Below are 24,908 nucleotides of genomic sequence, written 5' to 3' on the forward strand. Positions count from 1 at the left end.
GGACTGTATGGAGTGGGGGTAGATATAGTCAAAATAACATCCTTTTCTCAGCGAGTCAAGGACATCTTGCCCTGGACCTGGAGTTTTGTAACTGGGAGGCATCTCCAGTTGGGATGGTGTTTGATTGGACCATATGATGGACATGTGGATGCTGGGGCAGGGACTTGGACTTTCTTTTGGGTAGGGAAAACCTGGAAACTTTCAGATTCGGGTTTTCCCAGATGTGCCAATATGACATCTCTAATAAAATGGAACTTTGAGGAAACTCAAGCCTCAGAGGCTTCTTTCGTTGGGGGTGTTACTTGGAACCCTGACAGTCACAGGTTGAGAACTACCTGCATAGAGTTTTGTTGCATGGAGGAGAATTATATTCTTTACTAAACTAAGTATTGGGTATAATGACATTTATGGACCCTGGGTGAATCTGTTATAAAAAAAAATAACTTAGGCTGTCCATAAAATTTATTCCAGGTTTTATTTAATCACCTTTATGTGGCTAGAAAACACCTGGCTGTTTCTGCTGCAATGTATGAAGAATCTTTCCACAGCAGCAAACTTTGCGGGAACCCAGCCATTGCTGTAGCATCATAAAAGAACTGTTGGCATCATTACACGTTGCCCTGACTCCTTCCACTCTGTGTTTTGCAGCGTGGAAAACGGCAGGATAAGGCTGTGTAATTCAGGGCCTGCAACGAGACAAGGGTAGCTTCATGGGGACAAGGTATGAAACCTAGGTTGTCAGGCTGCTCTGGTAAATCAGTGAGGAAGAAAGGCTTTAATTGGTCTTCCATAATGTTTGATACATTTTATGCTAACTTAGAAGCCCTCCATGAATTAAAAAAAAGACAATTATGCATTGGAAAGAGACTCTAGCCACATCATATAGTCTCCCAGGTTCCATATCCCACAAAGATGGGGAATGTGCTGTGGCCTGTCAGCGGCCAGCAGAGCTGGCAGCATAGTCAGACAGTGAGGAGGTTGGGGAGGAACATGGGCAAGTCCTGGAGTCTGGGGAAGGCTCGGATGAGGGCTCTGTGTCGGAGGCAGAGATGGGGCCAAGGTCGTCTGGCAGTTCTCAGCAGCCTTCAGAACTAGACACCTGTGAAGCAGAGGAATAGCTGGAGCCTGTTCCCAGTGTGCGCATGTGCAGAGCTGCCAGAGGAAAAGAACAGCAAAGAAATCAGGGTCAACTTGGGAGTAAAGTCACAGGTGGAAGGTGATTGTCCCCTCCCATAGGAAATAAAAGAGGAGCGAAAAGGGAGCGGGCTTTTGCAGGAAACAATTTGTTCATTTGTTCGTTACTTCGTTTCAGGAATGTGAAGCTCTATCTGTGAATCTCAGAGACTTTGTGCCAAGTCTTCCTTTGCACAGCACTGCATTTGGAAAATATTTAAATGGCAGCTTTCCAAGCTAGATAAGGTCTGTGGCCATAAATTCATCTTTGAAAGACTGTTTACCAGGCCTTTGTTGAATGTGAATGAGAGGAATTCACATTCGTTTAATAAAAGGGGTTTTGTCTGGACCAGGAATCTGCTTCATGCTTTTTGGGGAAGCCTAGGTCACAACAGAAAGGTTCTACAGGGGGTCTCCTTCAGCTACTGTGGTAACTATGAGGTAGAGAAGCATGCACTGCTGAAGGCACTGAAGGAAGATATTTCATTGGCTCTTACCAGTGGCTACATTTGTATAAATTTACATATTGGCTTTAGGTGCTGTTGGCAGGGTAACATTTCAGTTATCACCACTCAAGAATGGAGATATGAAGGAAAATATTTCATAGGTCTTACCAGTGGTTAAGCACATAGGTTTTAGGTGATGTTAACAGCAGAACATTGGAGTCATCACCACTCAAGAATGGAGGTATGAATGGACGTGTGCTTCAGGTGAGATTATAGTACAGTGACAATGTGACCTTATGTAAATGGTGTTTTTATTCATATAAATTTTTATTATTCATATGTATATTCATACATCGGGAGGCAACACGCATAGAATATCATCAGAGCTGGAAGGGACCTTGGAGGTTTTCTAGTCCAACTGATACTCACATAAATAGGAAAGAGGTGATAAAAAAGAAAGAATGGGAACCCACTGCATTTTGTCACCATCTTCCAGAGAATTTGGGAGCTGCATGGGCTAGAAATTGCCTACCTTGGTCTAGACCACAGGTGACCAATCTTGGCACCTTTAAGACTTGTGGATTTCAACTTCCAGAACTTCCTAGCCAGCCAGGTGCCAAGGTTGAACAGCTGTGGTCTAGAAGATGAGCAATAGCAATAGCACTTAGACTAATATACATTACACAGTGCTTTACCGCAGTCTCTGACCAGTTTACAACATCAGCATATTGCCCCCTAGCAATCTGGGTCCTCATTTTATCAACCTTAGAAGGATGGAAGTGTCAGGGTTCCAAATAGCATCCAAACTAAAATAAGAATCCGAGGCAAATCTTTCCTCAAAATTCAAATTTATTAAAAGAGCCATATTGACACATCTGGGAAAACTCAAATCTGAAAGCTTCGAGTTTTTCCCATCCAGTTGAAAGTTCAAGATCCTGCCCCAACATCCACAAGTTCATCACATGGTCCAATCTTCCACTGCCATGAAGACAGATTCCTCCCATCCAGATCCAGCCAGGTGCAGAGACAAAGATGACCTTGGCTTTCTAAGAAGAATGTCGTTATGGCTACATATAACCCAACTCCATATAATCCCCCCCTCCCATTTTCCCACAATAGAAAGTGTGACAGGCCTGAAGTCCAAAAAGAAAACGTCTTTCAGGCATGACAGGAAGGCTGAGTCAACCTTGAGCTCATCAGGATTGAACTGCTTGCAGTGGGCAGAGTTAGCTTGCAATACTACATTCTAACCACTGCACCACCACAGCCCCTGAGCATGTTTGCATAAGCTTCAGTAGGACACACAACACAAGGTGGCTTCAGAGAAACCAGGACTAGGTCAAGAGAGGTCTCATCATTTTCAGATTTCACTGATAAAGGCTAAAACCTTGTTTCTTGCTCTCATGTACTGCCTGACATCCTGTTGCATTGGAGCAGAGCTTAAGAGAACTTGTTTTAGAATGTGCCTCAAAAGGAGAAGAAACTAGAATAAGAGGAGAGGAAGAAAGAGACAAGGGACTTTTTCAGGGTGGGTGAGTGGATGTATGGATGTATTGGTTAAAAACAAGTCCAAGTGGCAGCCTTGATTCCATGATCAAAATGTCACTCCTTTTTAAAATGTGACCTTACACATGATGCATCTTAAAAGAGTGGAACTTCAATTAGACAGTTGTGATCATCTTGATTTATTTAACATTGCTTCCCCCAGCAAAGCCCCTTAAAAAAATCATAATTATGTGACCAGTGTCCTTAAAAAGTGGCAAAGGATGAGTAGGAGGAATTGAAGAGCTGTGTTTTAAAATATCATATTTTAACTTTTTAAATTCTTTTGCTTTAAGAAAGTTATCTTCAGGTTTTGGCTATTTGTTTTGTTTTAGGTCCCGCACATGTTTCCTTCAGAAAGTAGGATGCTAATAAACAATAACATACCATTTAAAATAAAGGAATAAAATAAAATAAATAAATAACAACTAAGCAGAGGGGAAAAGGCCCAAGATTGCCAGATTAGAACCTAGAGAGTTTACAAAATCCTGTTTTAAAATAAGAAATGCTTGATTCCTTCCGTCCATAGCACGCTGCCACTACACAACATTTACCAGCGACCACAACATCCTCTCTGAAAAAGCGGAATGTAGCACCACCCTGCTCACCCAACCCTGCTTTTCCTGTCTGCTCATGTGAACAAAAGTCTGTTCATTCAAGAAGCTTTAGTTGGAGAGTGTGCCTAAAGGAAGACAGACAATGCTTTCCTATTGTCCCATTTGTGGAAAGCCAGTCTACTTTGGTAAGTCTTTTCGTCTTGTGACCATTTCAAAATTTAGGTGGGAATACTAGATGTTGTGAATGAGCCATGGTGGCGCAATGGTTAGAATGCAGTAATGAAGGCTGACTCTGCATCCCCACTGCCAGGAGTTCGATCCTGACTGGCTCAAAGTTGACTCAGCCTTCCAACCTTCCAAAGTCAGGAAAATGAGGATGCAGATTGTTCTGGACAATACGCTGACTCTGTAAGCCACCTAGAGAGGGCTGTAAATCACTGTGAAATGCTACATAAGTCTAAGGGCTATTGCTATGCTCTAGCCATGATGAGTAGCCTGAAGATCCCATTTGTAGAACTTTATTGACAGAAGAAACTGTCAATAAAGAACATCTGTAAGTCTGGGTTGAAATGAGGGATCCTGAGTGCTCTCTCAGCTCCCTTATTTTCTTGCAGATGTTTCATTACCCAAACTAGGTAACATCACCAGTGCAATTCACAAGTGGGGTTTTCTCTCATTCTATATAGAAAGAAACTATTTTATTTGAACAGCTAAGAAAGTATAAACTTCCCTAGAAAATGGCTTTCGGGTGTGCTGGTTTGGAAAGTCGACTTCATAGGCCTGAATTGTATTACAAAAGGATCATTAATTCTAACACAATGTTCTTGTAAAAGAGAGGGATTCAGAAATATTTAAGATGCCTTCTAATTTAGGAAATATTTGTCCTTTTAATTCCGAGCCCTGCCTCTCCGTGGCCAAAGCCACTGTGCAAATTCTGTTGCTGGAGCTTGAAATTAGACATGCTGCACAAAGGAGGTCCAAACTAAGAAACAGCTCCACATGACTGTCCCTCAAATTAATTATACACAGTTTCATCCTAATTGTTTGACTCTTATGTTCCTTTGACACATGGTCTTAATTTTGTTCAGATTTATCACCGTTGGGTTCCTTTTCTTCCCATTTTACTGTAAGTTTGAAAACAGTTCCTTTAAAAACTGTTCCCTAGAATTGTCCCCATAGGCCAAAAGAACTTGGGAGAATTTTTTTTTATACCTTTAAGAAATTAAATGAAAGTTAGCTATCATTTAAATTAAATTGTATGAAACAGTCTCCCCTAAACTAGTATCTTTCAGATGAGCTCCCATTATTGGTTCCCATTATTCATCCACCCCCCCCCCCCCCATGGTGGATGAACAAAATGGAGGTATCTTCTGTTGGTCTATCCACTCCCAACAAACATTTGTGATGGAACTAACTAAAGAATGTGTGCTGCACTATGCTTTCTTATAGCAGCACTAGCTGATAATTTGGTGTTGCCCAGGTATTTATTTATAGGGGGGAATTTCCGGACCTAACGTAATTTCTAATGTTGGATTTTCTCCCTTACCAGAGGGAGCCCCCTTGTGGAATACTGTGAAGTCGTTACCATGTCAACTACACTGTGCTCTACAGCGGAAGCCAGTATGGCAGTAAGGCACAACAGGCTGTATCTTAACAGAACGTACACCCCAAGGGGTGTTAGGGGTGTCTTACCCCCACCCCCACCCCACAGGGCTGGGTTCCTGCCAGTTCCAACCTCTTCTATAGAAGAGGTTCCACAAATCTACCGTGCCGTTTAGAACTGGTTCCAGCTCCCTCCCCCCGCCCATCCGCACATCATCTAGATGAAGAGCGAGAGGAGGAATTCTGGGAGTTGAAGTCCACAAGTCTTAAAGCTGTCATGTTTGCACACCTCTGGGGGTTTTTTTTTCTAAAGGGTTAGGGGTGCAAGGGTCTTGTAACTTGACAGCTTTAAGACTTGCGTGCTTCAATGCCAGAATTTCTGAGCCAACATTTTGGTTGCTAAGCAAGAGCGTTGTTAAGTGAGTTTCACCACATTTTACAAGTTGGCCATGCCCACCCAGTCACATGGCAGGCAAGCCACTCCCACCTGGTCACATGGCAGGCAAGCCACTCCCACCCGGTCACATGGCAGGTAAGCCACTTCCACAAAGCAGGCTACACCTACAGAAGAGGCTCTACAAAATTTTGAAACCCACCACTGCCCCCACAGTATTTCTTTCCAGAGAGTAAGTCATCTGTATACCAAGTTTGGTTGAAATTGCTCGAGGAGTTCCAGAGATATGCTGGAACATACAAACACACACAAACACACCCATTTTTATATGTATAGATTTTACAGATGTTTCAGCAAGACCTGGAAGAAAGCTCAGTGGGGACAGAGAAGAAACATGGCCAAAATTCTCTCTTTCAATGTCAAGGCTTTTTAGAAACTGACTGGGACCAGACATTTGAGCTTATCCCTCCTTTCCATTTCTTCCTATTGTATCCTACATTAAAGTGATTTTTCTCCCTATTTCTTTTCTTTGGCTAGTGAAGCATCCTAGTTCTGAAACCCAAAATAATGAAATAACCCTTGGAATTACGTTTAAGTGGTTTTATTTTTTCTGCCTGACATGAGAAATCCTGAAATGTATCTTGGGTAGATTTTCTTCCGTGTTAGGGTTTTGGTTCTATTATCTCTTTCACCTTCATTTTAAACAGCTCCTGTTTTATAGAAATACTTTTCCTCTTTCTAATTTATAAGTATTTTTTTTATCTTCAGTTCTTGTAGCAAACCAGTGCCGTTTAGAACCAGTTCCAGCTCCCTCCCCCCGCCCGTCTGCACATCATCAAGATGAAGAGCGAGAGGAGGAATTCTGGGAGCTGAAGTCCACAAGCCTTAAAGCTGTCAAGTTTGAACACCCCTGGGGTTTTTTTCTCTAAAGGGTTAGGGGTGCAAGGATCTTATAACTTGACAGCTTTAAGACTTGCGTGCTTCAATGCCAGAATTTTTGAGCCAACATTTTGGTTGCTAAGCAAGAGTGTTGTTAAGTGAGTTTCACCACATTTTACAAGTTGGCCATGCCCACCCAGTCACATGACTGCCAAGCCACCGCCACTCAGTCACTGGTGCGCATGCACAGTACTAAAAAAATGCTTCTGCGCAGAAGCCAAAAACAAGATGGCAGTGCCTATGCCGCTGCCGAGAGAATTGGTTCCGGGGCATGGCAGGCCTGGGTCGCTAGAACTTGCAGCGACCCAGGCCACCAAGTTACTACTTGTTCGGCTGAACCGGTCCAAACTGCTAGGAACCCACCTCTGATTTTGAGAGAGAAAATAGCCCCTGCGTCTTCTTTTTCTCCTATTTATGGTAGCAGAAGAGGTATCTCTAAATGGATCTGGATCTATTTCCAATAAAACTGGAGGGAAAAAATCTGTCCATGTGAATCATGGACTCCAAATGATCACCTTTGGCTTCATGGAGGCACAGCTGCCACTGTTGCAGAGGTTCCAAATTTACAGGGAATCTAAACACATTTCCTTCCCAAAAAAGGCAACCGTGTCTTTTCGGCATTGGGAAGAGATGTGCATCCCCTCCATTCTTCTCCCTGTCTCTTGATACACTTTTTTTCATTATGATTATTTGTTTATGAGCATGACAGCTGCAAAAGCCATGCAGAGAGCGCAGTCCTTCCCCAAAAGCAAAACAATGAAGCCAAAAAAGCAGAAAACATGGTTGAAATATTAACATCATGAAAAAAACCACACTAAAAGTAACTTTAAAGGTCACAGTAAAGCCAGTCTACCCCCTCCAAAATTTCATGGATGTTTCTATCAAGACGAAGCCTTTACAATACCTCGAATTTTTGCTCCAAGACTAGTTTTGAAGGTATCGTATTTATTCTATTTGAAACTGCAGTTATTTTGTGGCTGGGGAAATCATTGTGATAGTATTGGACAGACACTGCAAAACAAATATCCATTACCAATGGCTTTCATAAGGGTTGGACTTTGGTCCCGTTTCTCCAACCAGCACAACACATTGTGGATTCATTGCTTACTAGCTGCCCAGGTTCTCCGGTTAGAATAGGCAGTCATACACATAAGTCCCTGGCTTACAGCCATTTATTTAGTGACTGTTACAACTGGCACTGGAAAAAGTGAGTTATGACCAGTTTTCACACTTATGGCCATTGTAGCATCCCCATGGTCACATGATCAAAATTTGTATGGATGGCACTGTCCTGGGGTCATGTGATCGCAATTTGTAAGCTTCCTGGCTTCCAACAAGCAAAGTTATCTGACGGACCTTTTCTTGCTGGTCACAGCTACTTGACTCACTAGAGCAGGGAAGAAGGACCTTTACGGGTCCCATCCCCTGGAGAGGTACATTGGTGGGACACCGAAAAAGAGCCTTCTGCATGGTGGCTCCCTCTCTCTGGAATATCGTTCCCCCAGAGATTAGATTGGCCCCAACTCGAACACTCCTTATTTTCTAAGACCTGATTCTGCTAGCGGGCCTGGGGAACCTAGAGCGGGTTGGAGCCCATTAAATGGCTTGTGTGATGTGTTGTCGCTGGGGTTGGGGGGAAAGGGGCTTTTATTTCATTAATTTATTAATTGATTATTTTCTTTTATTATTTTTTTATTTTTATATATAATATTTTAATATTCATGTAAGCCGCCTTGAGTCGCCATGTGCGAATAGGCGGCAATATAAATTTTCTAAAATAAATCCATATATATAAAAATGTGTGTGTGTGTGCGTGTGTTCCAGCATAACTCTGGAATGCCTTGATCAATTTCAACCAAATTGGTACACAGATGACTTACTCTCTGGAGGAAAATACTGTGGGGGTAATACCCCTAGAACCTCTCAGAGTGTGTGTTCTGTTAAGATACAGTCTGTTGTGCCTTTAAATGGCTTCAACTGTACTGCCATAAAATGGCTTCTACTGTACAGTTGTCATGGTAATGACTTCACAGTACTCCACAAGGGGGCTCCCTCTGGTAAGGGGGAATATCCAACTTTAGAGATTAGGTTTGGTCTGGACATTTCCCCCCTATAAATAAATACCTGGGCAACACCAGGTTATTGGCTAGTAAATAAATAAAAGTTAATGGAGGAAGTCAGATTTGCATAATGATCAAATGATTCACTTAACAAATGCAGTGATTCACTTTACACCTAGGGCAAGAAAGGTCCTAAAATGGGGCAAAAGTCACTTAACAACTGCAACAGAAATTTTGGGTTCAATTGTGGTCATACGACAAACCTGTCTAAATTGGTAAATAAATGAAGTGGCATAAAAGGAAAATAAATGTGGAGGGAAGATGAGAAGAAGCAGTGGAGCCATTGTTCCCCACCATGCCAATGCGTGGGATGGGCCAGTCTCCCTGTTGCCAGGATATACTGGGAAGCAATGGTATGCATTTTTTCAGGACAATTGGATTCCTGGTTGATAGATGAGGCAAGAGACTGCTGTCCTTCAACCCACCACTCTCAAAACAACAGTTCTTTTCCTTCTGCCAGAGGCCTAGACTAGGAAGCCATGCATTTCGTTAATAAATGCTCTACAACACAGGTGTCAAACTCGTGTCACATTGCCGTCACATGATGTTTCATTTGCGGAGCTGGGCATGGCCTGTTGCATGGGATCCATCTGGCCTGAGGCCTGCCAGTTTGACACTCCTGCTGTATAATCATGATCCACACTGACTCAACATTCTTCTCCCAGAGGTAGTTCTAGAACAGGACTGTTGAACTCATGGCCCACGGGCCAGATGCATCATGTGCTGGCCACGCCCACACCAAGTTTAGAAAAAGGGGGGGAAAGTCGTGATACATCACATGATGATGCCATGATGACACCATGACAACGTGAGTTTGACACCCTTGTTCTAGAAACTGGGAGTCTGGATTCTGAGCTGCTTCTTTTCCTGGGGTGCTTCACACCCCCCCTCAACAATGAAAATGCATCTCAGAATTTTTAAACCATATGAAAAAAAAAACTTTTCTGCTCTCACCTTCATTTCCTCAAATGCAGTTGTTGGGGCCTCAGACTCTCCTCCTTCCTGAACACCCCCATTTCCTGAACATATGTGCTCTTGTTTTTCTCTGATACTTCCTCAAACACCTGGCCTTCTCTTGAGCAGGTGATTACTCTTCAGTTCTCACCAGTTTTCTTGCACAGGACTTTCAGAGGTCAGTTCAAAGGCTCTAGGGAAGTGAGTTGTGTGAAGTCATTTTTCTCTGTTCAGATGACTATCTTAAAACTTGCTGGGTACTCTGAAGTTCTTGACAAGGAACATGACTATGTGGTGAGGTTGGCAAATTACATGTGCAAGGAAGGTGAAACCAGTTTGAGAAGGGACTGTGATAATAAAAAAAAACATATGTGCAGGCTTTGCTGAACCTGGCAAACACTTTTAAAGAGGTCCATAGAAATACTGCACTGAATTTGTTCAGCATTGGGGACTTTACCAACTTTGGTCCCTCCTAGATGAAGCTAGTTTAGACATCCACATTTGGTTATTTGCAATTATTGCTTAAGGAAGAAAACACCCATTTCTGTTTGACCTTCCATATCTATGATCCTTGCCGTAGTGTTGACCTAACTTGATCTGATACTAAGGTTAAGATGGCATCACTGGAGAAACCATGGAAGCTCAGCTTCTTTGGGATTGCTGTTTCCCAGTATTATATTAGATGGAATGACCTCCCCCTTGACATCAGGATTATCTCCGATCTCTGCTCCTTCCGTGTAAAGCTCAAGACCCACCTCTTCCAATTAGCTGGCCTGGCTCAACCATAGTTTATCCCATTGCTCCTGACAGTCTTTTTAAATTTGGAATTTTAACTGAGGGTATTTTAATTGTTAATTTTAATTCTATTATTATTAGTGTATGCATTTAACGATTGTTACCTCCTCCATGTACATGTACGTGTATGTGTTTGTATGTATGTGTATATGTATTGTATGTATATGTATATTTGTATGGGTTTTTATTGTACGCCGCCTCGAGTCCTTCTGGAGAGGGAGCGGCTAACAAATTAAATTTATTCTATTCTATTCTATTCTATTCTATTCTATTCTATGGGTCAGTCTGCTAGGTTGTGATGTAGTTTCAGCCAGTAAATAAAGGTATTTATCTAGAGATCAGATTCAAGTTTACTGAGCCCTGAGTACTGCATCTGGAACACAATGGGTGACCTGGAAGATACTTCTTAGAAGTTTTGTTTGAATCAGTGGTGATTCAGAAAGTTTTGAATTTTTACTACCGGTTCCATGGGCATTGCTTGATGGGTGTGGCATGGCTTGGTGGCTGTGGCAGGGGAAGGATACTGTAAAATCTCCATCCCCTCCCCAATCCAGAGGAAGGTTACTGCAAAATCCCCATTCCCTCCTGATCAGCTGGGACTCGGGAGGCAGATAATAGGTGGGGACGAGGCCAGTCATAGGTGGTATTTACCAGTTCTCAGAACTACTCAAAATTTCCGCTACCGGTTCTCCAGAACTGGTCAGAACCTGTTGAATACCACCTCTGGTTTGAATCCTTTCTAAGGTGATCATACTGTATTTTTCCCCTTCTTTTTATGATCTGTACTCCCTTAAGGTGATCACACTGCTATATGGTCCTAACTGAGCCTCTTATAGCAATTGTGCTTGAGCTTTAGCAGCAAAGAACTTAATTGCAGTAGGAATAAATTGTGTGTCAGGTGTTAAAGGCAATGAAACCATTGGGGTTTAAGCAGTGAGGAAGCCACATAAACAGGAAGTACAGATCCAAAAAGGAAATTACCAGTTTACAATCTGCTGTAGCTCAAGAAACAAACATGCTAGAAAATGTGAGCAACGGGAGACCTGCCTAAAAGATAAGGGAGAAATGGATCTGTGGATGACAAGCTTGCCGTTGCTCTTTCATTATGCTATCATTTTGGGAAAATTTTCCCAGCAGAGAATCACTCAGAGCCTTATCCTTCCCTATTTACATATCTGCAGGAAGGTTAATGAAGTCAGTAGCACATAGTACTATTCCAAAAAAACCTGGTTTGCATCCATGTTAACCAGCTTTAATTTTTAATGGATGATTAGTTTAATGTAAAGGACCAGGGGTGGCATGATAGCAGTGTTCCAATATCTCAGGGATTGCCACAAAGAAGAAGGAGTCAATCTGATCTCCAAAGCACCTAGGGGCAGGACAAGAAGCAATGGATGGAAACTAATCAAGGAGAGAAGCAACTAAGGAGAAATTTCCTGACAGAACAATTAATCAGTGGAACAACTTGCCTCCAGAAGTAGTGAATGGTCCAACACTGGAAGTTTTTAAGAAGAGATTAGAAAACTATTTATCTGAATTGGTACCTAGGGCTTCCTGACTGAGCAAGGGGTTGGACTAGAAGACCTCCAAGATCCCTTTCAACTGTTATTCTATTATCCTGTTATTAGAACTGCCTCAGATTCAGGGCAAACACACCCCAACTGTTGAACTTTCCATTCAGAGCAATGTGATGCCATATATATATTCTGTTTAGAGCAGTTTTTTTTAAAAAACTGGCACTTTGTGTATTCTAATTCTGTTTCAAATTCTTTCCAGAATATGGATATACAATAGGTTTCCCAGGGCTTGTTTGTCTTCTTCCTTTTCTCTCCCTACCCTTCTTCCTTCCTTCTGCTGTGTTTGGTGAAATCAATTGCAATTATTGCACAAGTTGGAATTTTCACAGGCACCACCTATATTGTTTAGTATAATATCTGCATGGAGTGAAGAATCTCTTCTCAGGCAGTAAAACAGAAAATGGTTAAGGAGAATTATGAGACTGATTTCCAATTAGAAATTCTGAATGGCCCTTCATCTTCTAATTATTCCCAGGGTCCATGTTCACTTTAAAAAGTGGTTAGAGAAATAGAACTTGGACAGATAGATCAATATTTATGGGACCATCTCTTGCCGCCGATACGTAATCTGAAGATGAGATGAGTATGGTCTGGAAAAGAGCAGGAGAGGAAAAGGTAGCAAACCATCAGCAGGTAGAGTATGACAGTCAATAGAAATATGCAAAACAATTTGAAACGCTTCAACCTTAAAAGAGCTGCTTCAAGTGATTTGTGCTACATGTGTCTGGGTGGGGCAAAAATGATTCAAAACAGGTTGAACTGTTTGAAAACAATCATGGTGCGTTCAATAGAAGGGTTTTAGAGGTTCCATTAGAAAATTTTTCCTTGCTATTGGAGTGTTACACTGAGTTGAGGTTTCCTGCCTGAGGAACTGGGGCTGTATGGCAGAATGCCTATGCATATGTATTCCTTATTGCAGGGGTGTCCAAACTTGGGAACTTTAAGACTTGTGGACTTCAACTCCCAGAATTTCCCAGCCAGCATGGCTGGCTGGGAAATTCTGGGAGTTGAAGTCCACAAGTCTTAAAGTTCCCAAGTTTGGACACCCCTGCCTTATTGGCTTAACTGGAAAGAGGTGGAGCTTTGGAGCAAACCAGGTTCCAAATTATGATGATTAAAGGCCTGGAGACTATGTTTACACGAAGAACATGGACATAAGTTTATATGAAGAACGGCTGCAGGATTTGGGTTTGGCCAGTCTAGAGAAAAGAAGGACCAGAGGGGACATGATAGCAGTATTCCAGTATTTTAGAGGCTGCCACAAAGAAGAGGGGTGTCAATTTATTTTCTAAAATAAAGGGGAGGGCAGGACAAGAAACAATGGATGGAAACTAATCAAGGAGAGAGGCAACCTGGAATTAAGGAGAAACTTCCTAACAGCAAGGACAATTAAGCGCCAGCTCTATTCTGATTGTGATTCAGGCAGAATGGCACAACAAGGAGTCAACAAATCCAAATTAGTTCCTCTTGGTCACGAAGCCAGCTGGGTGATCTTGGCCCAGTCATTCCTTCTCAGTCCTGGGAAGGAGTCAAGGACAAATCACTTCTGAAAATCTTGTCCAGAAAACTGCAGGGACTAGTCCAGGCAGTCTCCAGGAGTCAAAAACTATATCAAAGGAACTAAAATAAAGAAGAAGTATACAGACAGACAGACTTTGACTGATGACTTCAAATGGGACCAGAATTACCATTGCTAAACAAGGTAGTTGTGCACTGAATTGTGCCCAATTTTACAACTTTTTTTTGCCGTGGTTGTTGAGTGACTCACTGCCTTTTCTAAATGGATCACATGGTCATTAACAATACCCAGCTTCCCTCACTGACTTTACTTATCAGAAGCCAGCTGGGAAGTTTGCAAAGGGTGATCACATGACCCTGGGACTCTGCAATCAATACAATACAATACAATAGTAGAATTGGAAGGGACCTTGGAGGTCTTCTAGTCCAACCCCCTGCCTAGGCAGGAAACCCTATACCGTTTCAGACAAATAGCTATTCAACATCTTCTTAAAGACTTCCAGTGTTGGGGCATTCACAACTTCTGGAGGCAAGCTGTTTCACTAATTGATTGTTCTAACTATCAGGAAGTTTCTCCTCAGTTCTAAGTTGCTTCTCTCCTTGATTAGTTTCCACCCATTGCTTCTTGTTCTACCCTCAGGTGCCTTGGAGAATAGTTTGGCTCCCTCTTCTTTGTGGCAACCCCTGAGATATTGGAACACTGCTATCATGTCTCCCCTAGTCCTTCTTTCTCTTAAGCTAAACATACCCAGTTCCTGCAACCGTTCTTCATATCTTTTAGTCTCCAGTCCCCTAATCCTCTTTGTTGCTCTTCTCTGCACTCTTTCTAGAGTCTTTTCATTTAGATACATGTATAATATCAAGTGCCCAAATTTTAATCATGTGACTGTTGGGACGATGGGATGGTCGTAAATGCAAGGATGGGTTGTAAGTCCCCCCTTTCCCCCCTCCCCCCCAGTGCAGTTGTAACTGTGAACAGGGGCTAAGTGGATAATTGTAAGTCGACTATCTGCACACATAGCTTTCAGAACTAAAATAGATGTCGTGTCGAATCAGAGGTGAGTTGCCCCGTTCGATCAAGCCAGTAGTGGAATTCAGGCCTGGCTCGCAGAACCGGCAGTGTTCCGGGCCTGCCACGCCCCCAAATTGGTTCCCTCGCTCTGCTGGGCCGCCGCCATTTTGGATTTTAGTGACTGCACGTGCGTAGTTCACTGTAAATTGCTCTGCGCGAAGAGCAATTTACATTGAACAGTGTGCATGTGCGCAGCACATGTCTAGCGCGCGGTTGCGAACCAGTAGTAAAACCGGCAGCAAGCCACCCTTCATTCATGTCACAATGAATGGAACATTGGCTTTAGGCCTGCCTGGTTACTTTTGATGCCGGCGCCTGGTGATTTTGAGATTGGAGATGGCTTCATAAACGCAGCGAGCCTCCAGGTACTTTGAAATTGTAATAATCAGCAGATTGAAGACATGTACAGAGTGCACGCAAACACTTTAGCTTAGCAAGGCAGTAATGTTACATTTTTGTTTATTTGGCTTCATTCAGCTGCTTAAACATTAATTCTTTTGGAGTTCTGTATTTTGGGTCTGTTTGAAAAAGCATAGCAACTCTTGTTTGATTTGGAAGAGAGTTGCTGGGTTTTGTTGATCATTGCACTCTGCATTCTCTTGTACGTTGTTTTTTTTTAAATCTGGGGAACCTCCAGAGTGCACTCTTGCATATTATTGATATGGTGCATTTTGCTGCAAGGGCATGTTCAGATTTGTTGATTTGGCCTGTATGCATCTCAACCACTAAACATGTTTTTTTTTTCTTTTAAGAGTTGTTTTGCTGAGTAAGAGTTTGTCTGTGACCTATGGTTACTTTTGTGTTCCACATGCTGATGAGGATGAAAATATAACTTACATTTAAAATATAAAATGTCTGATAGGGTTGATTTAATTTATTACTGTTTCCTGGAAGGGGGTGCTCTCTCTTGGGTGGACAATTTCTTTTTTTTACCAAGCGGAAATTGCATTAAGTTTGGGCAGCCAGCCTGTACCAGATTGCCAAAAAGGGGAGAACTCCCTCCCCCAACTAAATTTGCAGGTATATCTTTAAATATTGCAATGACATCATGATCCTTCTATCAGCAAAGATAGGTTTGCGCTCATCCAGCTTAGGTTAAGAGAAGGCTTACTCTGCTTCCATTATGGCTTAGCGCCTGGGTATCTGCAGGACTGCCTGCTTCACTCTGAATTGGCACAAGCTATTGTATCGTACTGGAAAAACCTACTCCTAGTGATCCACCATCGGTCACTAGAAGAAGCTGAAGTAAGGAAGTGCTACTTTTGGGGATCAGTGGTGATCTTCAGGAATGATCCTTTTTAAGTACATTCAGAAAAATGGATCTTTTTTAAAAAAAAGTTATTCCCGAAAGCATTTTGCCGCTAGGGTGGCACAGTGGTTAGAATGCAGTATTGCAGGCTAATTCTGCTGACTGCCAGCAGTTCGATTATCACTGGCTCAAAATTGATTCAGCCTTCCATCCTTCTGAGGTTAGTAAAATGAGGACCCAGATTGTTGGGGGGATATGCTGACTCTGTAAAGTGCTTAGAGAGGATTGTAAAGCACTATGAAGTGGTATATACCAATGATAGCTAACCTTATTGCCATTGTGTGCCAAAAGCAGTGGGAGCATGGATCGGGGTCGTGTGTGTGCGTGCCCACACCCATAATTTTATGCGCCCTCCTCCCATGCATGCACATGACCACCACATGCATGCGTGCATGCCCCCTCCCCCTGCTTTTGGCGCGTGATGGCACAGTGGACCCATTTTTCGCTCTCCCCAGGCTCCAGAGGCTTTCTAGGAGCCTGAGGAGGGCGAAAATTGCATCCCCGCCCCCCGGAAGCCCTCTGGAGGCTGGAAGCAGCCCGTTTTCCAACTTCCAGTTTGTGCGTTGGGCCGTTTTTCACCCTCCGGAAGCTTCAGGGAAACCTCATGAAGCCTCCAAAGGGCGAAAAATGGCCCAATGCGCAAACCGGAAGTTCAGGAATGGACTTCCAGGTTGCCCGTAGAGCCTTTTTTCTCCCACCGGAGGGCAAAAAACAGCCCAATGCATAAACCGGAAGTCCATTCCTGAACTTCCATAGGTTCGCCATCATGGGTATAAACAGTACATCTAAGTGCTATTGCACTAAGTGCTATATAGAGCTGTAGAGTTATAGATATTATAATGACTGCTTTAAAAAAAAAGAAATCTTGTTTGGGTTAATGAACTGACTGGAATTCATTTTCTGCCGGGATATCCTCCTGCCCTGGAGGAGGAAATTGATTTGAAAGGTGTGAGAGAGAAATTACAGCTTCTGTGTGTTATTTCTCTTTTTTTTAATGATGAACCAGTTTAGTAATCTCTTTGCATGTTTCTTTCAGTTAGTATACTGGTGGACAAAGGAAGAAAGATAGCCGCATATTTGGATTCAAGGAAAGCGAAATAGGAGACTGAAAAAAAACATGCTTTTGTGATGAGTGTTTTCAAAAATATTTTATTTCTTTTTCTCTGCCAATTCTTCTGCAAGCTGGCTTGGTGGCTGCACTCAGACTGAACTGCTACCATATCTATTCTTGTAATACTGGAGAGAGAGAAAGGGAGCAAGATACTTCTGTGTTTCCATGGTTTCTTATGGCCAAAATACTCAAAGTGTTTTGAGCCTTGTTTCAGCGAAACGCGTAACGCACAAACAGATCGGAGTTTCCTTCTATCAAGAGATAGCCAGTTTAAAGTGTTTGACTGGAGTGCTCCAGATGAGATGTTTTTATTTTGTGCTTGAAACAAAAGCACAGTTTTGTTTTCTTTTCAAGCATTTTTTTCCTGGTAGGGTTAACAACATGCAACTACAGATTCTTGAATCACTTTTCCATGACCCCCTTGGAAAATAACTACAATTGCTTAAAAATCAACCCCATGACTTCTCGTTATTCTGAGAAAGGAAAGACACACAAACTATAGTGTAACCCTTAGATTGGCTTAACATAGTTAGCTAAGCAAAGACCCGCTTCAGATCTCCAGAAACATAAGGAATTCTAAGTTGCTCAGATCATTTGGTTGAGTTGGGCAGGGGATGGATGGATGGATGGATGGATGGGTATGATTATATAGATGATAGATGATAGATAGATAGATAGATAGATAGATAGATAGATAGATAGATAGATAGATAGATAGATAGATAGGATAGATGATAGATAGATAGATAGATAGATAGATAGATAGATAGATAGATAGATAGATAGATAGATAGATAGATAGATGATAGATGATAGATGATAGATAGATAGATGATAGATAGATAGATAGATAGATAGATAGATAGATAGAAGATCGATAGATAGATAAATAGATGATAGATAGATAGATAGATAGATAGATAGATAGATAGATAGATAGATAGATAGATAGATAGTAGCGACCAATCCGCTCTCACAGGGAGGGACTTCTCCTGGTGCCGTCCACCAGGCAATGCCAACGGGCGACGCCTAGGAGTAGGGCCTTCTCTGTGATGGGCCCAACCCTCTGGAATGACCTCCCCCCCCCCCGACATTAGAACCACCACCGACTTCCGCTCCTTCCGTCAAAAACTAAAGACTCACCTGTTTCGATTAGCTGGCCTGGCACACTCATAGCTTTTACCTCCTGGCCGATATATTTTAATTGGTATTTTTGGGGAACCATTTTAAATTTAACTCTTTGGGGTCTTTTAAAGATTGTATTTTAAACACTTTACTTTAATGTACAGTTCTTTTAACCTCCTCCACCTAAGTATCTAAGTATTTAACTATTTATGTATTTAAATATTTGAGTATCGATTTATCTATGTATCTTTTATGTATTGACTGTACACCGCCCCGAGTCCCTTTTGGGAGAGGGGGCAGTCTATAAATATGAATAAAGTAAAGTAAGTAAGTAATAGTAGATAGATAGATAGATAGATAGATAGATAGATAGATAGATAGATAGATAGATAGATAGATAGATAGATAGATGGATGATAGATGTTGTACTACTCCCATAATTACTAACTATTGGCCCCATTAACAAGGAGAATTGCAGCCCAATAACATATAGTTTCTCACTCCAGGAAATAGACATTAAGACATTGGCTGCCTGCATCAGAGCAGGCAATAGAACCCCTTCTACTCAAAATAAGATTCATTTTTGTATTCGCAGTAGAAAATCTTACATCCTCCTCTCCTTGCCATAAATTTGGATGATTAACACATTAAATCACGAACAATTTCCTGCTCTTTCATGACAGGCAAAATCGGCTTCTCTCTGCTACATGATACGTCTGACCCTAGACCGGCTGTGGCAGAGAAACCGAGAGCTTCTTAATAGTCAGCAATAAACAGGGTAGTGCTTTCTCCTTGAGCCATACCAAGGTAGCCCTCAACTTACAACCACAATTGGGGGTCAGGTTTTCTTTTGCTAAGCAAGGTGGTTGTTAAGTGAGTTGTGCCAGAGTTTGCGACTTTCTTTTTGCCACGGTTTTTAGGCGAAGCACTGAAGTTAAACGAATTATGAAGTTGTGAAGTGAATTCGGCTTCTCCTATTGTCTTTGCTTTTTGGAAACATGTTGGGAAGATCACAAATGGCAATTATGTGACACTGGCACACTGAAACAAATGCCAGTTGCCAAGCACCTGAATTTTCATCATGTGATCATGGAGATCCTTAAAAAGTACTAGGTGCAAGGGCCAGTCATAAGTCAGTGACATGTAACTTCAAGCTGTTACTAAATGCATGTTGTAACTCAATGACTACTACTACTACTATTGAAATTCTGGTTCTATATTTCCTGTAATTTTTGTTGCTAACACTGAGGTTCTGCTGAGGTATCTGGAAAGGAAGAGTTGCCACTTAGGTTCTCCATTGTAGTTTCCATATGGCAGGATCAATAATTCAACATGCAAGATGGAGAATCTATTGTGATGTAGTGGAAATTACATCACAATAGATTCTTCGTAAGCTTAGTACACAAACTTGTCTGCTACAAGGTCAATGACTACTTCAGCTTCAACCACAGTAATACACGGGCAAACAATAGATACAAACTGAAAGTAAACCACTCCAAACTCGATTGCAGAAAATATGACTTCAGCAACAGAGTGGTCAATGCCTGGAATGCTCTACCTGACTTCATTGTTACATCCTCAAACCCCCAAAACTTTAACCTTAAACTATCTACCATGGACCTCACCCCATTCCTAAGAGGTCTGTAAGGGGGCGTGCTTAAGCGCACCAGCGTGCCTACCGTCCCTGTCCTAATGTTCCCATTTATTTGTACTCATTTCTTATGTATATACCTATATCTGTTTATGTTTATATGTTATATTCATACTTATACTTGTTTTCTCATACGTGCTTAACAAACCAAAATAAGTAAAAATAAAATAAAACAAATTATATTGGTAAAGAATTATAGTACATCAGCTTTCCTATTCTGATGTCCTTCAGATATATTGAATTCTTATCAAGAATGATGGAAGGCACTGGACTGGAAAAGACAACATGGGGTAATCGGAAAGGATTCATCAGATAGAGATTTGCATTTAGGCTATATGTTGATGATATTTATTTAAATTAGATGTCACTAAATCCTTACAAACTCCTGGTAGATGAACCATTTCCCAGTAACATACCATGGTTCCCTTGATGGACTCTTCAGGATAATTCTTTCCAGTATCTGCATTTCATCTTTACAAATCCTTTGGGGCCTGGAGGCTAAAACATAGGAAGAATGGTTACAGGAATTGGGTATGCCTAGTCTAATGAAAAGAAGGACTAGGGGTGTCACAATACCAATGTTCCAATATCTATGGGGCTGCCATAAAGAAGAGGGAATCAAGCTATTCTCCAAAGCACTAGAAGATAAGACAAGAAGCAATGGATGGAAACTAAAGGAGAGAAGCAACCTAGAACTAAGGAGAAATTTCCTGGCAGTGAGAACAAAAAACCAGCGGGACAACTTGCCTTCAGAAGTTGTAGGTGCTTCATCACTGGAGGCTTTTTGAAAGAGATTGGACAGTCATTTTTTCTGAAATGGTACAGGGTCTCTTCAGGGATGGGATTCCAAATTTTTTACTACCAGTTCTGTGGGCATGGCTTGATGGGCATGGCATGGTTTGGTGGGCATGGTAAGGGAAGGATACTGTGAGATCTCCATTCCCTCTCCGTTCCAGGGGAAAGATACTGTAAAATCTCCATTTCCTCCCAATCAGATGGGATTCGGGAGGCAGAGAATAGACGGGGACGGGGCCAGTCAGAGGTGGTATTTATCACTTCTCCGAACTCAAAATTTCGCTACCGATTCTCCAGAACTGGTCAGAACCTGCTGAATACCACCTTTGAGTCTCCTGTTTGAGAAGGAAGTTGGACTAGAAGACCTCTGAGGTCCCTTGCAACTCCATTATTCTGTTTCGAACAAATGTATTGAGAGCAACCTCACAAAGTTATGAAAGTGCAGCATACGAAGAAATATCGCTAGGATAACAACTAATAGAATTCACCTGTTTGCAGGTATGGAAATTAATGAGTCAGTTCCTAAATCATTGGCAGTAATTCAGTCTTGATGGTTACAGAAATGGCTACCACCAGCAGTATTTTCATATCACTAGCCCCACACATGTGTTCTCTAGCATTGCAGTAGTCATTACCCCTGTTTAATAACTGCTATGTTGTCTGGTCAAGTAAACACTCTGAGCAGGAGTAATTAATACTGACGTCCTACTAATGGTATTCTAAATGCTGTCACAAATGATTGTGTGTATATGAGCACTGGCTGTGAAATCCCTTCCATTAATAAGTGCTTATGGGCACAACATGACCTCAAGAAGTTTGTTGGCTTGCCAATATTTTGATTTTACTAGGAGGAAAGTGACAGGAGAATATTTAGGGTGGCGAGGAGTGAAAAGAAGTAGAGATTAACTGAACTGACCATTGATATTAGCCATTTGAATGCAGGAAAATGCACTCAGGGAACACTTTCTTTTCATCGTTTGAAAATGTCAAACTTGTTTCCTTTATAATATTTTGTCTCTTTCACATTTCAGTATTTTATGACCATGGGCACTTTTTTTCAATAGGATACCAAGTTGACAATGTCATTAAAAGAAAAGTGATTAGCCAGTGAAAACCTGAGTGCTGAATTATTCTATAGAGCTTCTTTGTTACAATCTTCAGCCAAGCTTTTCTCAGCCTATATTGCAAATTCTAAGCGAAATTTGAAATTTATAAATAAACATTGTCAATTAACATGATTTAGAACAGTATATATTATTAAAACCAGTGCGATGTCTGAAAGGATCTGGAACAGCAAGTACATAAATTATCTCTAGTTTAGTGATGTGTGCATTCAACATAAGTAGGAGGGCATGGGTGATGTATGTTGAGGAATAGCATTTGGTTATAATGGTATAAGACAGGGGTCACCAAGCTTTCGGACCTCAGGGACCACTAAATTCATAATTTTAAATCCCGCAGACCACTAATATGATCTGTCTAATGACTGGTTGGCTGGGGGAGGCAAGATGGTCATGTGACTGGGTGGGCATGGCCAACTCGATGACACTCATGTCAAGGTTCTACTTGCCACCTCTCACCTGTCCACCCAGGCTCCTTAGGGCCCCAACAGGAAACAGTTGCTGGAGCTAAGCAGCACCATGAGAAAGAGTTGCAAAACAGCTGGCTCAGTTCAATTGGATCTGACCAAGAAGGCGGCTCAGCAGAAGCATCTCACTGAGGACTACAAGCATAGGCTTTCCAAACAGAGGGAAGATCTGTAGGAGTGCAGGGCCAGGTGCCAGCATTTGTAAGCTCAACGGGCTGAGATGGTCAGCCAGTTCCAGACCATGATGCAGTCCCACTAGAACGAGGCCCTCCGGTTCTTCGCCACCAGTGGCACTTCCCTCCAGTCTTCAGCCAAAGCTCCACACCAGGAGGCTGAAGCAGACCCAAGTCAGAATTTCTGCCCCCCTCCGACCCACACAAAAAGACCCAGAAGGGGGACACTCTCTGCAGCAACACAAACATTCATTGCACGTATCCGGCCTAGGGGTCATAGTTTGAGGACCCCTGATTTAGTGCAACATAAAAAATGCAAACAATTTTTCTGCAAACCACCAAAATTTTCTCACGGACCACCAGTGGTCCACAATCAATTGGTGACTTCTGGAATAAGAAACTCTTTTTTACAAGAGGTTCTTCTCTTGTGTTTATGGAGATTCTCAGTCATCCAGGTCATGGCTGTCCCAAAGATGCTTTTTCAAAAGGCAACTGTACTTTGTTTTTCCTTGAAGATCTTTCACTTCTTATCCAAGAAGCTTCTTCAGTTCTGACAGGATTACAAGAGACCGTTCTTGTCTCGTGTAATCCTGACAGGGATTCAGTCCATTCTAATTCCTGAATAGTCAGTGTGGTATGTATTCCTAAAAATAATCCTAATTTTTTTTTAAAAAAAAACCATAGTAGTATTAAGAAGACCTCCAGAGTAATCCTGTACTGATAGTCCTCAAGTTATGACTGTAATTGAGCCCTGCAGTTATGTGTTAAGTCTTGACAGACAGATCAAGGCACATTTGTTTAATTATTGCTTCAGAAAAAAAGTCATACAATTGGATGATAATCTTCTTTACCTCAGTCATAACTTTAAGACTGTAATTGCCAGGCTCAATTATGGTTGTAACTCAAGGACTGCCCGGATGTCAGAACAGCATCTCTCCAGAGATCAGTATGGCTCCTACAATGATGACATTCAGAAAGTCACTGAAAACATGATTATTCTCCCTTGGGGCAGAGTGGTGGCTGAGTCCCTGGTCTTGTTTGCTAAACAGACGTCGTCTTCTTAGAGCTGAATGGCTGGTTTATTTTTTATCATTTTTGGTTTTTTTAAGTGTAAGTCACTCAGAATCATCTGGAGTCAGTTAATCTCTAAACTGTATGTACATGTGTATTATATAAATTACCTGTGGTAAGATGGGTGGCCAATACATTTTATAAATAAATAAATCATATAAATAAATAAATGCTCACAAATGAACTCTATTACACTTAATGGGACCAATTGTCAGAAGAGTTTGCAGCCTTCAAATATTCTTACGTGTGTTAAAAAGCATCTAAGGATGATATGTAAATTTGCTGTCTGAAGTTACTTACTGCTGTTGACGATAAGTTATCACACATAATAACTTACCAACTATGTCAAGCATTCAAAAATTTCTCAGTAATCTCAGTAATTCTTACAACACAACGTTCCACATTGTCAAGGGAGAGAAAGAAAGAGAGAGAACATGATGTAGGCTGACAGAATACTGATGTTAGGGAACACTGTGTTAGGGGACATATCTCTAATGAGTGTATTTAGTAGAGCAATGCAAATTGGGTCTAACCCAATTGGAATCATTATAAAATTACAACAGTTCTCTTGGATCAGGCCATAAGCCCATCCAATGCAGAATTTAATGTCACATAATGGGCAACTAGCATATTTGGGAAGTTCAGATGCCTGTAAGTGGAGAATGATTGCTCTGTTCCACTGTTGGAACAACCCAGCTTATTGTTCAGGAGATAATAAACCACTATCAATATTCATAGCCACTGATTGCTTGATCTCCATGAATTTGTCCTCTGCCCTTTCAAAACCTTTGAAACTGGCTGCCAGTACCACAATGGATGGCAGCAAATTGCACTGTTTAAGTATGCACTATGTAAAAAAACAATATTTCTTTTGTTGTTCTCACATCTCCCTGCATTTCTTTTCAATAGATGAACCTTGAGATCTAACTTGGGAGAGATAGAGAGTGAAACTGACTATTCACATTATCTGTGCCATGTATAATTGTATATACATCAAGCAGGTCTTCCTTTATCTTCTTTTATCTATAACTAAAGAGTTCCAGTTGCGGTATTCTTACCTTCTATGCGAACTGCTTCAACCCCCTAATTATTTTAGTTGCCAACTTTTTCCACCCTTTCTACCTCTTATGATATGCACGCAGTATCCTTCTTAAGGTCGTGGCCAAAATTATGCACAGAATTCCGAGACTGATCTTATCACAGAGCTGTATAAGGATTATTGTAGTGTTAGATTTGTTTTCAATCCTTTCTAAGGATTCCTGGCATGGAATTTCCCCTTTTATAGCTGTAGGAAGTTAGCACTCACCCATCTCCTAGAAAAATGAAATATTCTAGGAAATATTAAAATGGCAGAATATTATGTTTCCCTAGATGAGAAAAGGAGAAACATGTTTTA

At 41.5% G+C, this 24,908-nt stretch overlaps 1 protein-coding gene across 1 annotated transcript in view; it reads left to right on the forward strand.

Annotated features, from left to right (window-relative positions):
* Nucleotides 1-3,790: 3,790 nt before the first annotated feature.
* Nucleotides 3,791-24,908, forward strand: part of LOC309388008 (cysteine-rich protein 1-like) — a 53,464-nt gene continuing 32,346 nt past the window's right edge. The window contains exon 1 of the mRNA XM_081944974.1: nucleotides 3,791-3,903. Coding sequence (XP_081801100.1) covers nucleotides 3,861-3,903 — 43 coding nt within the window. The 5' untranslated portion in view covers nucleotides 3,791-3,860. The remainder of the gene's footprint in view (nucleotides 3,904-24,908) is intronic.

Source organism: Natrix helvetica, assembly GCF_964273705.1.
Source record: "Natrix helvetica genome assembly, chromosome: 2".
NCBI classification, from domain to species: domain Eukaryota; kingdom Metazoa; phylum Chordata; class Lepidosauria; order Squamata; family Natricidae; genus Natrix; species Natrix helvetica.